The 15,576-nt window shown below is 39.4% G+C and overlaps 1 protein-coding gene, 1 long non-coding RNA gene and 2 other non-coding genes across 5 annotated transcripts in view; 2 read left to right on the top strand and 2 right to left on the bottom strand.

Annotated features, from left to right (window-relative positions):
- Positions 1-15,576, top strand: part of LOC146693915 (uncharacterized) — a 340,133-nt gene that overhangs the window by 188,133 nt on the left and 136,424 nt on the right. The gene's annotated exons all lie outside the window — the stretch shown is intronic.
- fchsd2 (FCH and double SH3 domains 2) overlaps positions 1-15,576 on the bottom strand; it is a 72,691-nt gene that overhangs the window by 53,116 nt on the left and 3,999 nt on the right. For both annotated transcript variants that reach the window (XM_085429920.1, XM_085429921.1), the window contains exon 2: positions 15,202-15,299. In XM_085429920.1, coding sequence (XP_085286046.1) covers positions 15,202-15,299 — 98 coding nt within the window. The remainder of the gene's footprint in view (positions 1-15,201; positions 15,300-15,576) is intronic.
- trnam-cau (transfer RNA methionine (anticodon CAU)) lies at positions 3,906-3,978 on the top strand. The gene has a single exon. It is a non-coding gene; the product is annotated as a tRNA-Met (tRNA).
- trnat-agu (transfer RNA threonine (anticodon AGU)) lies at positions 5,695-5,768 on the bottom strand. The gene has a single exon. It is a non-coding gene; the product is annotated as a tRNA-Thr (tRNA).

The raw sequence follows: 15,576 nt of genomic DNA, 5'->3' as shown, positions 1-15,576 counted from the left end.
GGATAAATGAAACAACAGATAGATTCATAATGTATATATCACAACAGATAACATGTAGGAATACAGATAGCAAATAAATCATCATCAAAAGCATCAAGGCCTATTGCTTTGTTACACAGGAGGCAGAAAAAACAGACCTGATGTTTATTTTCAGTGACAGTTTGTGTACTGTGTGTTCATTATGATGAGAAAGCACAAATGCTGCAATCCCACCGAGTATGCCAGGGGAGAGCTTGGTGACCACAACATTATGCAAGGATGGAATTACCACTCTCTCTTTATTTCTCAACGACTCTTTCTAAAAATACCTTCTGAATTTATGACCCACACAAAGCAACCTTTCCCCTCGCCCCGTTGATGTGAGTCAACAACATCCTGGAGTTGAAGAGACAGTGAAAGCTCTTATCACAGCCCAATGTTATGCAGAATTAAAAACATAACATTACATATGTGATTACACAAACAGATACATATTTTGGCCATGAATGTGAATGGACAAAGCATCATGTACAGTTGATTGGATCTAAATATTTTTATATATATCTCACTATGCGTGTGTAACATGTATTCTCGAGTTAAATGCATAGTTCATCAGATGCGAGCCCAGCTAACTAACTCAATACCACTTTTAAAGCTTTTTACAAATCTTATCACATTTTTCACTGTGATTTATTTCTTAGAAACTTGCAAGGGGCTTTCTGTGGATGGTTACTGGAGCTGTTAAAAAACAGTTATTACAGTACAATAGCTCCATATTGGAAAAATGTGTCTTCAAATCAAATCAAATTCAAATTTTATTTGTCACACACACACAACCATACACAGTATGACATGGGGGTGAAATGCTTGTAGCTGTACAATGCCCGTCTTATATTAGTTGGCACTAGAGCTGGGCGATAGAACGATAACGATATGTATCGCGATATAACTTTTACTCGATAGAGAAATTAAACTATCGCGATAGACCTCGCCGCTCTTGTCCTCTTAAAAAAAAAAAAAAAAAAGGTCAGCCAATCCAAATTAAGTAGCGCTGAGCCGAACCAATCACAGCCGCAGCGTCACGTCACGTGACTTGTTACATACAGCACAAGTGCCAAGCCGCACATGTGTATTTGTTTGGGAAGCAGCCAGCCACCGTAATGGAGGAAATGAGTGTGCCGACTAGAAAAATCAACCGAGCGTGACCGAAGAGAAAACAGATGATGGTTCCAATGCCGGAGAGATTGTCGAATGGAAGAGCCATAGAAGTTCCGTATTGTGAAGGTATTTCGGCTATTTCAAGTCTGACAAAAAACAGAGTAGCGTGCACTGTAAATTGTGCCGAAAGCAAGTCTGGAAATACAATAAACTGGTGCATGCGTCACACTGTGCGCCACGTTATTGTTTCGGTGAAATGAATTTCTACAATACTGTTACTGTTAATTCTACTCTCTGCAGTGTTTAAATGCTTACATATACACACAGTTACTGTCCCTCCACACATACGACTCGGTTCTGCTTCTATGCCCCAGCTTTGTTTACTTTTTCCCACCGAGGCTTCTAGACTTCTGATTGGCCAACATTTCTGCACGGTTAGGAATCTAGCGCCACCTGCTGCTTTGGCATGTTCATAGCAGCGTTTTCCTTCATTTCTGCCTTTATGTGTGGACGGGATTATTTTTTAAAACGAAAACAGAAAATCTCAGTTTTCAAAAATACCCGTGTACGTGTGGACGTAGCCTCAGTCTCTGACTGGAAGCGCTAATTCGTCATTCGGCTTTTGTCAGACTAAAGTAACTGTTAACACTGTTTGAAAAGCTCAGCTATACAACAAGGAGAGATTGAGAATTTCCTTTTAGTTCTCAGTTTATTTGATATTGACAAAAGTTAGTTTTGTCTGTTCTTCTGTAAAACAAACTAAGATTTATTTTTAGAATTAATATTTTGTTTCTAAGTGGAATTGACAATTTAGTCTGTTTTGTTTGTTCTATTTTGAAACTTAAACGCTTTAGCGGCTGCCTTTTGTGTAGTTTGCAATATTTGCCTTTATTTATCTGAAAAAGTCTCATGTTCCTTAAGTACATCTACCCTGTTGAACTTATTATGGGAAATAAATATTTAAATAAAAACAAGCTGCTGATTATTTCACATTTTACTTGTGAGCAACGGCACATTTAAATCTTACAAATATAGTTATTTGGCTTATATCGTGATATATCGTTATCGCCTGAAATGAAAAAAACATATCGTGATATGAAAAAATCTTATATCGCCCAGCTCTAGTTGGCACTAATAGCAAAAAGGTCTAGCAGGAAAATATTATTAAACCAAAAAGCACTGCTGGGATTTGAACTAAGGATCTCCTGTTTACTAGACAGGCGCTTTAAACAACTAAGCCACAGAGATACAACTGCAAAGCCTATTTAACCTTACCATATTGTTGCAACATCATAGTATGATCAGGCACTCTGCTTCCTGTACACTTATTAATGATTATGATTGGTCAGTTGCTGCCAATGCCACCCACCCCTGAGAGAGCTGAAGAGAGGCATGGAGGCTAAGCAGGAATCAACATTTTTTTCAAAAGAAGTTCAGGTCAGACCAGAAAAAAGCCATGGACATTTTTAGCTATTCTAAAAGTTATGACTGAAATGATGATCACATGAATTTTATTTTGCTATTAAAGACTTGTATTAGCAGAAATAAATAACTTTAATGTTGATGTATGCCACCTAAGAGAAAAGACAGCAGGCATTTTCCTCCTGCTCTGGGTTGGTAATGTGGATGGAGACTCTTTGGAAAAAAACACTAGTGTGGATGAGCGTTATTCTCACATGCAAATGAGGGTATTGTGTTTAGGTGTCAAGAATAACCTAATCATTAGCATTAACCTTTAGTTCATTCACATGTAGATATCCAGAGCTCTGTGGCCCACGCAGAAGCACACTTGATCACACTTGATCACACTTGGGTAACTTGTTCAGGCTTTATTGGACAAGGACTTTTACACAGATTATTCTTTGCGTGAAACAACAAATAGCAGATTGGCAGAAATATGAGCCTCAGTTAAAGTTGGGGGGTGGGGTGGGGTGGGATGAGGGGGGCATGAAAACATGACAGAATATAAACTACTACCAGAAATAATCTGTATCTGGAAGAAGACGTATACTGACTCCATTATAGGCATTACAAGCTGGTGCTTACACCCACTCAAGATACCTTCGGAGCAGCACTGCTGTAGCTCAATGTTAATTTAACATGGCTTTGAGAAATGAGCACCATTATACCCTAGTTTTGAAAACGCAATAGCTCGAGGCTTTTTGCTTTGTATCATCAGATAAAGCAGCGCAAGGTACATTCAGTCCCAGTATGTATCCCATGTTGACATTGCTGGAATAATTACAACCACACTTCTTATTATTGTACAATATATTTTAACTTCAAGTCACCGAACCAATGCTGTCTTAAATCCGATCAAGACAACAGACTGTTAACATCTAAAATCAAGTACCATCAGGAAAGGCGAACAGTGGAAGAAGACACAGAGGGGAAGACAACACTGTAAGAGTAGACAGAATAATTACCACCAATGGCCTGTATGATAATTACAGCCCAAACAAATAGGGTAGTGCTTCGTGTCAAACCTTTCCCCAGACATCATTTCTGTGTTAAAGCTGCTATATCCAGTCTGGTTTCCAAACACAGGCTGCTTAGCAAATTTCTTTTAAATAAGAGACTGTAGTAAATCTGCACCATTGCCATTTATCACTGATCTGCTGCAAGAGGCTGGAGCATGTGTTTACTATTTAACCCCGCCCCGTGCTTGTCCGCTGAAATACGACACGCACACTCCCCCAAACAGGCCTGTCCACATGTGGGCTTAGTATCCGCTCTCTGAAAGGGACACACGCATTTGCTGCACACAGGCCTCGTTGGCGCAGTAGGCAGCGCGTCAGTCTCATAATCTGAAGGTCGTGAGTTCGAGCCTCACACGGGGCAGATGTTTTAAAATTGTCAACTAAGCAAAATAGCAAAGCACATGTGCCTTGAAGTGAAACATCGGACAGATTTCTTGCATTACATGTTACTGAGTCACAGAGGCATGCTCCTGCTAGTTGCTCAACAACCACGTTTGAAAACCTTGACAAACTTGTTAATTATACCTTGAAAAATCCTTCCTGCCTTTAAGGCAAAGCACAATCAAGAAATAACAGTGCTTTCACTTCACTCATAAAAACAACTGTCTAAACTAAAATCATTTCATGCTCCATGCTAAAGAAGGAAAAAGTATAGTTCTCATAATTAAATATATTAGTATATAATCTCAATTGATAGCCAAGGTTAACATAGGTGGAATTAATGGTGTTTGTATCACATTGCATAGGTCTATGGTTACACACATTGAGTGACATTCTTGCGAGCTTCATGCATCAGCCTTAAGGCAATGGCTCAAATGTTCTGATGGAAAAAGAATGGGAGAGTCATCATAGAGTAAAAAATAAATACATTTTAAGAATCATCTATCAGTACCAATGAGATGTATGTGGACCTCATGCGTGTTCCTGTTTTTCCATCCGATTGTTCAGTCTGACGTCACTAGCCGTGTCTGGACCTAAACTCCGCTGCAGGTCCATATATCAAACGATCACTGTGGCATTACTGAGAGTTGAAAAACTGTCTAAAGTCTTTCATCTTTAATAAATTGATCAGCTTTCTGCTCTACCAGGTGTAACAATTGAGTTTAACATCCAGGCATCCATGAAAACGGAATTTATGACATTTAACGGAGTTAGAAGTTAGCAGGGAGTTAGCTCGCTAGTTTACACCTAAACATTTCACGCCATGTTCTGACTGAGAGATTTTTGAAACGAATTAAAACGTACAGCTCTGTTATCACTTCCAGCATAAATGAAGACAGAAAACTAAACAGCAGTGACGTTTGTAGGGTTACTGAAGTTGGGCTAGCTGGTATATAATGATGTGCTACGTGACCACTAGCGACACAGCTATGTTAGCATAATATAAACAAGCTAACTTTTTTTCCACTTGATAAAAGTTAACGTGAGTGTTCTCAGTGGTCAGAAACAAATGTAATCGCATGGCAGGATGCTGTAAAAGGACCAAACTTCAGCCAGGAGAACAACTGAGATAATCCATCCACAATACGAGGTAGTTCATTCATATACTGCTGCATGGGCTGGGCTGTAGCTACATCCTAAGGTTTTAAAAACTGAGCTTAAATAAATCATTAGTGGTAATAAAAGCTGAGGGAGGTCAACAGGGATCACTGACTGTTTTAGGAGCTTTTTGAGATCAAATAGAAGAAAATACAAAACATTAAACATGTTAACAACACAAAAGCTATATTAAACGCAGACTACTTTAGGCCCGGAAGTAGGATTCGTCGCGTCATCACTGAACAACCGGATAGCAGGGGCTAAGCTTAAGGGCAAACAACAGTACAAGCACAAACAAGTTACTCCTATAACTGGTTGTACTTTATCATGATGCATATGCGCTGCCACAACACTGCATTGCTGACAATGAGTGCAGGATTTCCTTCTTTGACCAAAACAGACACAGTATCTGCTGGTGTCTTAAATTAAGTGTCTTAAATTGTCCAAGAGTGTGCAAGTGTCTTAAATTACTTGGTACTAAATAGCAATGGAAAGGGAGAAAAATATTATTGAACAAGTGTAGCGGAGTTGGAACAAAAGGCACTGCTGGGATTCGAACCCAGGATCTCCTGTTTACTAGACAGGCGCTTTAACCAACTAAGCCACAGCGCCTACACAAAGAGACAACAGGATATCAATTCCGTGAGGTAATCCATCCACAATATGAGGTCAGTCATTAATATACTGCAACAACATGGGAATAGAGCAGCTGCGAGAGAATTCAACATTAATAATCAATGGTATGGAAGTGGAGGAAGCAAGAAGAATGAGTTGAGTAAAGTTTGACTTATCTGACTGTTTTGTTTCGCTTAATGCACCTTAATATCCGGTGCGCCTTATATATGAAAACAGACCTGCCATGGAAAAGAGCAACTCAAGTCAAAGCATTAGAAAATCAACTGCCTGTGCTATCTTTTTGAGTTTAACACACTACGGCAAGATACACAAGATTACTGCACTAGATGTTATGGTCCTGCCCCTGCAAGCTCTCCTGTAACTGCGTTGGATGACCTAATCTCATACTGTGAAAAAGCAGTTGGTATACCTTGTTGGTATAAGAGAATCCTTGCTGTTTTTAAGGCAAAGAAGCTAGGTGCAGTTTTCAGCAGTTTTCAATTTCTTCTGTATGACCAATTTCCTAAAAAGATTTAAATTAACATGCTTAACTTTCAATAGCTCCAAATGGCTGTAATGTCTAGTTTCTGGATCTGTCACCTGAACATACCACAGCACATATGGAAACATGACTGCTCGCTCTATTCACACACAATCGATCCTGCAAGCCTGAAACATACAAGTCAGAAAGTACAAACACAGAAATGCTGACAAACACTCATCCTCGCTGGGATCTTTGGACATGTCTGGGCTTTTCATGCTGCCATGGTTACAATCCAGTGTAGCCAGCATATGTAAACATCAACACCCAATTATCAGCTCGAAATGTCTTTCACACCCATTTTGCACATTCATGAGAAACTGTGTTCCTAAAATAGTCAAAATAAACAGAATAGGCATTTCAGAGTGAGGTCTTAAAAGTTATATAGATTTAAGTAGTTATCCATTTGAAGATTATACTGTACTTCATGTTTGTGTCTATCTGCATTTGCCTTCTTCACCCCCTAGATTTATTCAGCTAACAATTCACATCTATCCCTTGAAAACCTCTCCATACCTTCACCTGCACCTCTATTTCGTGCCTCTCTCCCCTGCTCTGACCCTTTCTCTCTGGCTTGATGCACTCTGCTTCTTAACTACTTTTTCTCTACCCTGCTCCTTTTGTCTGCCCACCACGGGTGCGTGTGCGTAACTGAATGGTGTACGAGTCGAAAAGCCAGCATGTCAGCATCAGCTGTGTGTGAAGAAGAAAGGGAGGGAGAAAATGTGCAGGCTTGCAGATGAGTGTGTGTCCGACAGGAAATACTTAAGAGCCTGAGAGTGGACACAGTGGATGTGTGTGTTTGTATGTCTGTGCGTGAGTGCTGAGGGCAAGAGGAGCAAGAGGCTGAAAAGCAGAGAGAGGAAATGATCAAACATGAGAAAACAGCTGAGGTCAATGGTTAACGGGACACAGACTGAGATCAGTGACAAAAGGATAAGCAACATGAGTCACAGGGTGAGACAGAGGCCGAGGAGAATGGCCATGTTTTCACACTGGTGATCGACACGAGGCATAATGCAGCAGATTTGCAGCAGTCTTTCCTCTCCAAGACCAAGCTGGCATTCAGCTCGAAACATGTTTACTTCATCTCAGAAAAGACAACAGTTGATAAGCTGAGATGAAATCTGAGTTCCCTTTACAATAAATTAATTCTACACAGGGTGTGTGCTAGTATTAAAGACAGCAGTACTAAGTATTAGAATAAAAACTCATCCTACCAGTTCTCTCCCCACACACACCTTTGCTATAACCCCACAAAACACTGACAGGCAAAAAGTAAATCTCTGATCATGTGTTTAGAGTTACTGTTATCTCTGTCCTCAAAGACTAAGACACTTTCTGTGACTGTGAAGGCAGCTGCTGCTCAATAATAATATATTATGACCAGGTTAAAAAAAATCACAGTGAAACTTTTACCATTACTCAATGATATATTGTTTTCTAAAGATATCATGGCAAAGCATTTGAGGCCGTGCTGGGGTGTGAGTCGGTGGCCAAATAATTTCCAACATCAGCTGGAATGCTTTTTTATTATGACCTCGTATTGTTTGTGATATCTGATTTTTTTGTCTATGTCTTCAGATTAATCAACTTTATGAAGATGAACAGTGTCATTAAAACGGGTGCATTTGATGTTGTTCACCTTTATATCCCATTTGTAATTTTTGTATTAGTAACTTAAATCTGTCAAACAATTGGTAACTGAAAATGTTACAAATTGTAGGTTAAAATAAGTACTGGACTTTAGACTCACAGCTGCATGCTACAGATATCACTGCTGGAAAGAGAAAGAGAAAGAATGTCAGCATATAGGCAATATAAGACATAGATATAACTTCCAGGTTGGAAAAATAGAGTTCCACCTTCCACCCCATCTGAAGTGTGCCAAAGAGCAAAAGCTGTGGCTGCAAAAAGACTTCTGATCCTATACAAGTACAGTGGAACCCTGACTTACAAATACCCCATTTAACGAAAAATTCAAATTACGAAGGCACTTAATGGCAATATTTCTGCTCGTGTTACGGCAAAATGCCTGCGTAACGAAATCCGCTGACTCTGATTGGCTGAGCCCAGAATGCCCGCAATGCCCACAGTGCCTTCCGAATCATGTGACAACCCCTTGGCTTTTGTACTTGCACTTCGCTGTTCCACTTGAATGACGTATTGTTGCTGCAGTTTGCAATTAGCCTATAGCCTATCGTTCACTCAAAAGGCGCGATGGGTGCTTTGACTTACGAAAATTTTCGACTTACGAAAGACCCTCGGGAACGAATTCATTTCGTAAGTCGGGGTTCCACTGTATATGAGAAAACAGCTCTTGGTCTTGACCTCTGTTAACATCTTTCCTGATGAGTTTATGCACTCAGTCACTCGTTTTGGGTCCTTTTGATCACACCATGTTACAAAATGGATCATTACCATTGGATGAAACCAGACACAATTTGGCTAACAACTTCTAAAGAAGCTTCTTGGATGTGATCTGAAACGTCTTCAAGAAACTTAAAGATGTCCTGTCGCTTTTCTTTCCAGGCTCCTTAGATCGCCATGAGGTAGATGACTGAAAATCTACACACCTTTCTTGACATTTAAATTGTCGCAACAACTGAACTGATGAAGGACTTTTATTGGCATTTTAATGTGAAAAGACTACTTGTTATTTAGAGCTCATTTTAGCCACTTTGCTTCAGCCTTACTTGATATCTGAGAACACTGTCAATGGTCCCAACAGGCCAACAAATGGCCAATCAACTTGCCCAAGAACTGACCCTGGACCATTGGTGAATCCTTTGTTTAGTTACTGTTCCTGATTTTTTTTTTTAATTAATTAAACATAATTGTTAAAGCTACTGCTGGTCAGTAAGAATGGATATTGATTCTAATATTGTTAGTGAGTGTACTAAGAGGTCAGATTTGGTTTATGATTGAAAGTGCAGCTGTAAACCAGAGGAATCTGAAAGCTCGTTGTTCATTTGCTCTGTCAAAATGTCTATTTACATTTTTCAAATACTCAGTGGTATTTCATATGCTCCCTTGCACTGACAGGTTACAAGTCTATTCAGCTCCATTCAGAGGCAATTTGATCCTCTCCCATTAAAAACACCCTTTGGAAAAGAGAGGGCCCTAGAGTAATTCACAGTTGCACTTTGATTTAATTCTAATAATTCTAAAGTACAAAAGAACTACGACCTTAAAAGAAGAAGAATGAAAAAATAATAAAAAGAAGAAAATAAAGATAAAGAGTAGATATTCATAAAAAAAATCTTTACCTACTTCAGGGGGGGGAAAAAACAAAATGAACAATTCAAAATGCCAGAAACACTTACACGAACGAAGGCCACAAGTTGAAAGACATAGGTCTACAACAGAGATGGAATGGATTATATTTAGCTGCTGAGAACTTTATTGTTCATCGGGTTATTTTTCCAAAGGACAAAATATTGCAAATCTTTAAAAATCCTCTGACTCCACCACAGAACAAATGGTTGCTTTAGCTGCTTAGGCTGTGACACTGAACTTTATTATATTATTACATAAAAACATAATGGTAAGGTTGAGCCACTGTTGCAGGATCACCTTATTTTAATACAGAAATAACCTTGTAACCAATATTTTGTCATTTCAACCCCAAGTATTATGCAGGGTCCTCTTATGATTCAGTCTGCAGTGTTATTTTGTCGAGTACAGATGTACCTACACCTAATTACATTATCAGGGTGTGAATCAGCCTTGCATTCATTTGTGTGTGAGTCTGGGTTTTTTTTTAGTTTTTTAATGCAACAAGGCCTTGATATTCTGTTCCCCATCTTCCTTCATTATGGAGGCTGCAATGAAAAGCATTAATGAGAACTCTTGGTGGCACTTTTGGGTTCAAATCAGACAGTTTCATCTAGCTACTCAGCAAGGAGAGCCATTAGGTTTTAATGATATTTGCAGATAATTCCTAGGATTTGGTCAATTAATTTGCATGAAACACAAATTTCATTTATCCCAGTGAATCATGCAAAGGACAGACATGGGGGGTAAATCACATCCAGTCCAGCAATCTAGTCCGAGCATCAGCTTCCAGGCTGCTATTTTTATCATTTATTTTATCATTAATGTCGCAACATCTCCACAATTAATACTGCTCTTTATAAAGTCTCCACAGGGCACTCTGTCTGCAACATTCTGCATTTATTCTAAACAACATCACAGCCTGTCGAAGAGTTACCTTACAGCAAAATGAAGCTGCACAGTAAAGTATATATAGCACATTGTTCACTGATCTAAACTAACAGACAATAGCTAATGCATGGCCAAATGATAATGAGCACAGCACACTGTATGAGAGTATTTCTATGGTCAGCGCAGGATGATGCGTTTGTAGCTATTAAGGGAGACATAAGGGTATAGGGGATTTAGCTGGATTGAGGACACCAAGTTGACTCCCTGAATCCACCAACTCGTCATCATTTTCTCCTCTCTCCCGTTCTCTTGTCCTTCCTAAGATTAGACTAGCTGAAATGCACTCCCAGAGGATGAAATACACGGTCCTTTCTCTTTCATCTTTCCTCCATTTTTTCCCGTTATCATTCCTCTCATACCTTGTACAGCTGACACACAGGCAGGAGACACAGTAGATATAAACTTGTATATGCGTGTGCATGTGTGTGTGACTGAGCGCTTTGATTAAAGCCAGTCTGTGGATTAATTAGGGTAAATAACCTCAGAGCTGCTTTTGGGATTTAAGTGTTAAAACCTAATGTGTGCTTCATACTAGAAATGTGTCTGTCAACCATGAATGTTTTTGTCATTGCTCTCCTGTAGGGTCCATCTTTTAAAAATACTGTATATGGAAACTATTTAGTCATAACTAGTCATGGTGACACCATCTCAGGAAAGGACTAGCTGAATCAGAGTCAGTTTCCAGAGGTCACGCATGCACTTTTACAAGGACAGCACAAAGCATGTTCGTCAATTGATTAGCTTTCTACTGTAGTCTAGTGACTGTTTGCAAGCATCAACTGTAGATATTAAGTCTGCATTCTGTCCCAGTGTGGATATGGGGCATGTTCCTACCTGCTTCTTCCCTTGGGAATCACTCAAGATCTTTGAGTGCATCCCAAGGATTGCTCTGAGTGTGGGATGTCCTGCCACCGCCCAAAAAAAGAATCTGTAGTCCTGAAAGCTGCAAACAGCTGCTTTGGTATTTGATTTGGTTTTTTTTAAGTAAAAAATAGAGCTAAGCAGAAAATAATAACTGCAGAAATTATATCGAGAACGTATTTAGCAAATGTGTTGACAGTTATAATACTGATCTATTAATTGGAGAAACAGATGTCTAAAGTATGAAACTGCACTGACCTTTTTCGTGTCATTGTTAGGTGGTTGCTGGGCAACATAAAAGCATCACAAAACATCACGAAAAAGTTTTGTGACTTTAACTGAGAAGTTACTGTTGTGATATTAAAATTGCACTCCTTTTACAAGGTATTACAGGTGTGCATAAACTCACTGGCTAGGCAACACGATTATCTCATAACACCTGATATAAGAACCATCAGGGGCCTGTACGAGTACACCACAACTTGTGATCATCTAGGAGGAGTTTCCAGGAAAACAAACAGAGTGAGACTTTGTGTATTATAGTACAATGGTTGGCGTGTTAGAGTTGGGCATCGCAAACAACCCTTTGGCGGTCACCACAACTAGCACAAAAGCCCAGTGCGATGGTCCTCCCTGCACCCACTTGACATGCTGACATCAGAATTAACTCTTGCCTCACAAATACACACAATCAGGGAGAAATATTATTAATCTTAGATAAAGAATCAAATAAATTAAAAGGAAAAACCAGCATGTGAAAATCAGTCAATGAGTCATAGCTACAACCAAAGAAAAGATGTCAGATTTAAGCAACAACAGAAAAGCACATTTGCCTTGAAATACAGTCTAACTGAGGGTCTGTTCTGTTAGATCATTTGCTAAAAGCACATTTATTGTCACACGGATGTGTGTAAATATAGGCTGAAGAATATCTTTGGTAATGTGCATATGTAATAATATGTTAATGAGCCATGTGCCCAGCGTTGCTTATGCTGATGAGCCATATGGAGCTTTGCCTGGAAGCCTGGTGAGAGCTGTAATGTTTACAGATCTCTCAGGTAAAAAGTGAACAGGAAAAAAGATTATAACACTATTCTCTGTTACAGTGATGCTTAAAGGCTGGGTCATTCCTCAAAGAAACAGTGGAGATTAATGAAATCATGTTGATGAGACTGAAAGCAAGTCAAAGAGGTTAAAGAGTCAAAAAGGATAAGCACAGATGTTATTCTCTGGTTTTCTAAGGCTTCATAGGATGAGACTGTTCATACACTTTCTTGAAATGCAACAAAACACCTCAATTAAAATTCCGTAAAGTTAAGGAAAAGAAGCTGTTTTCAATTTATTGCATTAAGTCTTTTTCTTTTTTCTCTATTAACTAGTATTAACTAGTGCAGCAGTCTCAAACTGCAGCTCCAGAGAGACATGCAGCTCCTTTTTCCATTTGTATAAATGTGCTGCCTATATAGTCCTTTTTATGCTTAAATAACCTGCATCATAGCTTACTTTGCTGAACCTTAGGATGGATATATACACATAAACGGTCCATGGACGAACCTAATTGCATTTACCACCAACACTGCTGGCTTACTGGTACTACTTAATCTGCAGCTGGACTTTAGACAAAATAAAATTGAACCTGATCTTTTTTTTTAATATCTTCAAAGCTATTAGGCTTTGGATGTTACAGCTCTTCTCAAAGTAGGCTACTTTTAATTTAATCTGCACAGGAACACAGTGGCCTGCAAAGCTTCATAACTACTCTTTGCAAAGTAAATACAAAAAGATATACTCTTCCTCTGCTTCACAAATGATCCTTTTTCTTTGTAATAAAAAACTGATTTAAAAAAGGAAACAATTTAAACAAACTTCATTCCAGAGTTTTGTAACAAAAACATGATATTGTAACAAAAATGCAACTGCAGCCCACTAAAAAGCCATTACTTGTGTTAAAGGATTAATTATTTACACCCTATTAGTAATGTTGACAGGCTAATTCATATTTAAAAGGCTGTGTTACCTTCATTGTAAGGCTCAAATATGTTTTGCAGCCCCACCACAAATTTTCAGATTAAAAATTGCTTGAAAATGTCTCTTTTGATAGTAAAGGATGCCAACTCTTCAATTACGGGATAGCATTTGGACCCAGAGCCCATACTAGGTAATATTAGCCACCCTGCATATGTTATTCCTAACTTTTTTGTTCATTTACAGGCTGTATGAAGTTGTTTGTCTAAATGCTTCATTAAGGTACTTGGATGTATTTATTTTATTTTTCAAATGAGTTTATATTAAGTTTTTATTAATTTACTCAACGAGAGGTGGTGTGTGTGCAGTGTCGTCATCCAACATGAAACAAACAATATTAGACAGAACATGTCAGCTCTAATGGTTGGTTTCAACCCAGAAGATGCAAAAGCATAACAGAAATAAACAATTTCCGCTTTCACATAAACTATTTCTTGAAAAACATTTTCTCTATAGAGCGATTCAGTCCTGTCAGAAGACAACTCGCAATTTAGCCAACTGCTGTCCTTTCAGCACCTGTGGTACTAGGCTGCTGGTTCGGACAAACATAATGGGAGCTGAAGTCGGTTGACGAAATGGATACGTTCATCACACTATGCTGCTGGTGTGAAATTCAGATAGCCCTTCTGCTCTTTTATAATAATCTTTCAAAATCGGCTAAAGCCAAAAGACTGGGACCACAGTGGTTCGCTCAAGGACACATCGACTAAGCAGATGCATGTGGCTGCAGGGGCTTAAGCCCAGGACTCCCAATCGCAAGCCAATTTCCCTAATCATTGCACCACCCCACTGCTCCTGATTTTGCCACCATGAGAATGTGTCATCAAAAATAATTACAAAACATTAAAGGCTAGAGCAACATGGAGAGAAAACACTGCAGGCAGCATCTTTCAGTGACGAGGATGACAAAGCCAATTTGGGAACCTTTTACCCAGTGGCACATACCTTCATCCCTCACCGACTGAAACAACTAACACATCGTGGTTGCATATGCTTAACTGGCTCTCCCGCGCTCCCACAAGTGAGACCAGAGCCTTGTTCGCTTTCCAAAACCCAGCAGCAACAAGCCAATCTGTTCTCAAACAGCTGGAGCTGCCCCCAAGAGTGAAAGAGGGAGAAAAAAGGGAGGGAAAGAGGGGGGGAGGGAGGTCTCGGAGAGAAAACAGGCAGAGAAAGTGTGAAAATGAGAAACAGAGCAAAAGACCGGGATGGGAGCATAGACACAGAGAGTATGAGAGTTCGCTGTCATAAATAATCAATGCTTAGTCAACACAGAAAACGAGAGCACGTGAAGGAGCCAGGGCTTCCTCCTATTCCCTAATCCAAAAAGGGAAAACTGCCAGCTCACATATGTCACGAGTAAACAGGGCTGAGCTAAGTTGAAGAGGATATATGGAGACAGACAAAATGATAATCGGAGGAAAAGCGACAGAGAGAAATTAAAGTGAGGGAAGAGACTGCAGAGAGTTTTTGCAGAGAGAATATGGAAAAGGTGAAAGTGAGAAAGAAAAAAGAAAGAAAGAAACACTTGGAAAGCAGGAAGCGGGCTGCAGGAAATTCCTTTGTCATCCTCCTGACCCTCTCTGCTTGTCAAAAAACTGGAATATGACAGTCCACGTCCTCTTTCTCTTCTCCCTCACTCCTTTTTCCTTTTCTCCGGCTGTGTCCGTGTGAGCGTGCTGTGCAGCGACGACTAGATTTCAAGTCATCTGCCATTTGTTAAGCGCACTTGCTTCATGCTACAGACAACTTTGTGACTCGGAAACGTGTTCATACCTCATGTCCTCAAGCAGGTCACATTCGGTCTGGTGTTTAAAGTGCAGTCTTGTCATCTGCTCTGTGTGAGTGTTTTTCAGCTCCTGTGTCACTTTGACCTGGATGAAACAAAAAGACATGTTATTAAATGTGTTATTTATTCATCCATCAGCTCCACAGGCATGTTATTGATCTCTATGAAGCCCAACTTTCAACAAATCATCAGTCCTCACATATCAATATATTAAAACAGTAACTACATATTAACCTAGATGTGATTTTGGCCAATGCAGAGGACATAAATGGCTGTCTTTTCCTGGTTGTAAAAGGGTTCATTGAATGACGAAAGCTTCTACCTGGCTGTAAGTTATAAATGCACGTTAACAATAAATGATC

Source organism: Copadichromis virginalis, linkage group LG14, assembly GCF_057382275.1.
Source record: "Copadichromis virginalis isolate Kocher_CV1m ecotype Utaka linkage group LG14, C_Virginalis_male_GT1.1, whole genome shotgun sequence".
NCBI classification, from domain to species: Eukaryota; Metazoa; Chordata; class Actinopteri; order Cichliformes; family Cichlidae; genus Copadichromis; species Copadichromis virginalis.
This window is presented reverse-complemented; position numbering and strand designations above follow the sequence as displayed.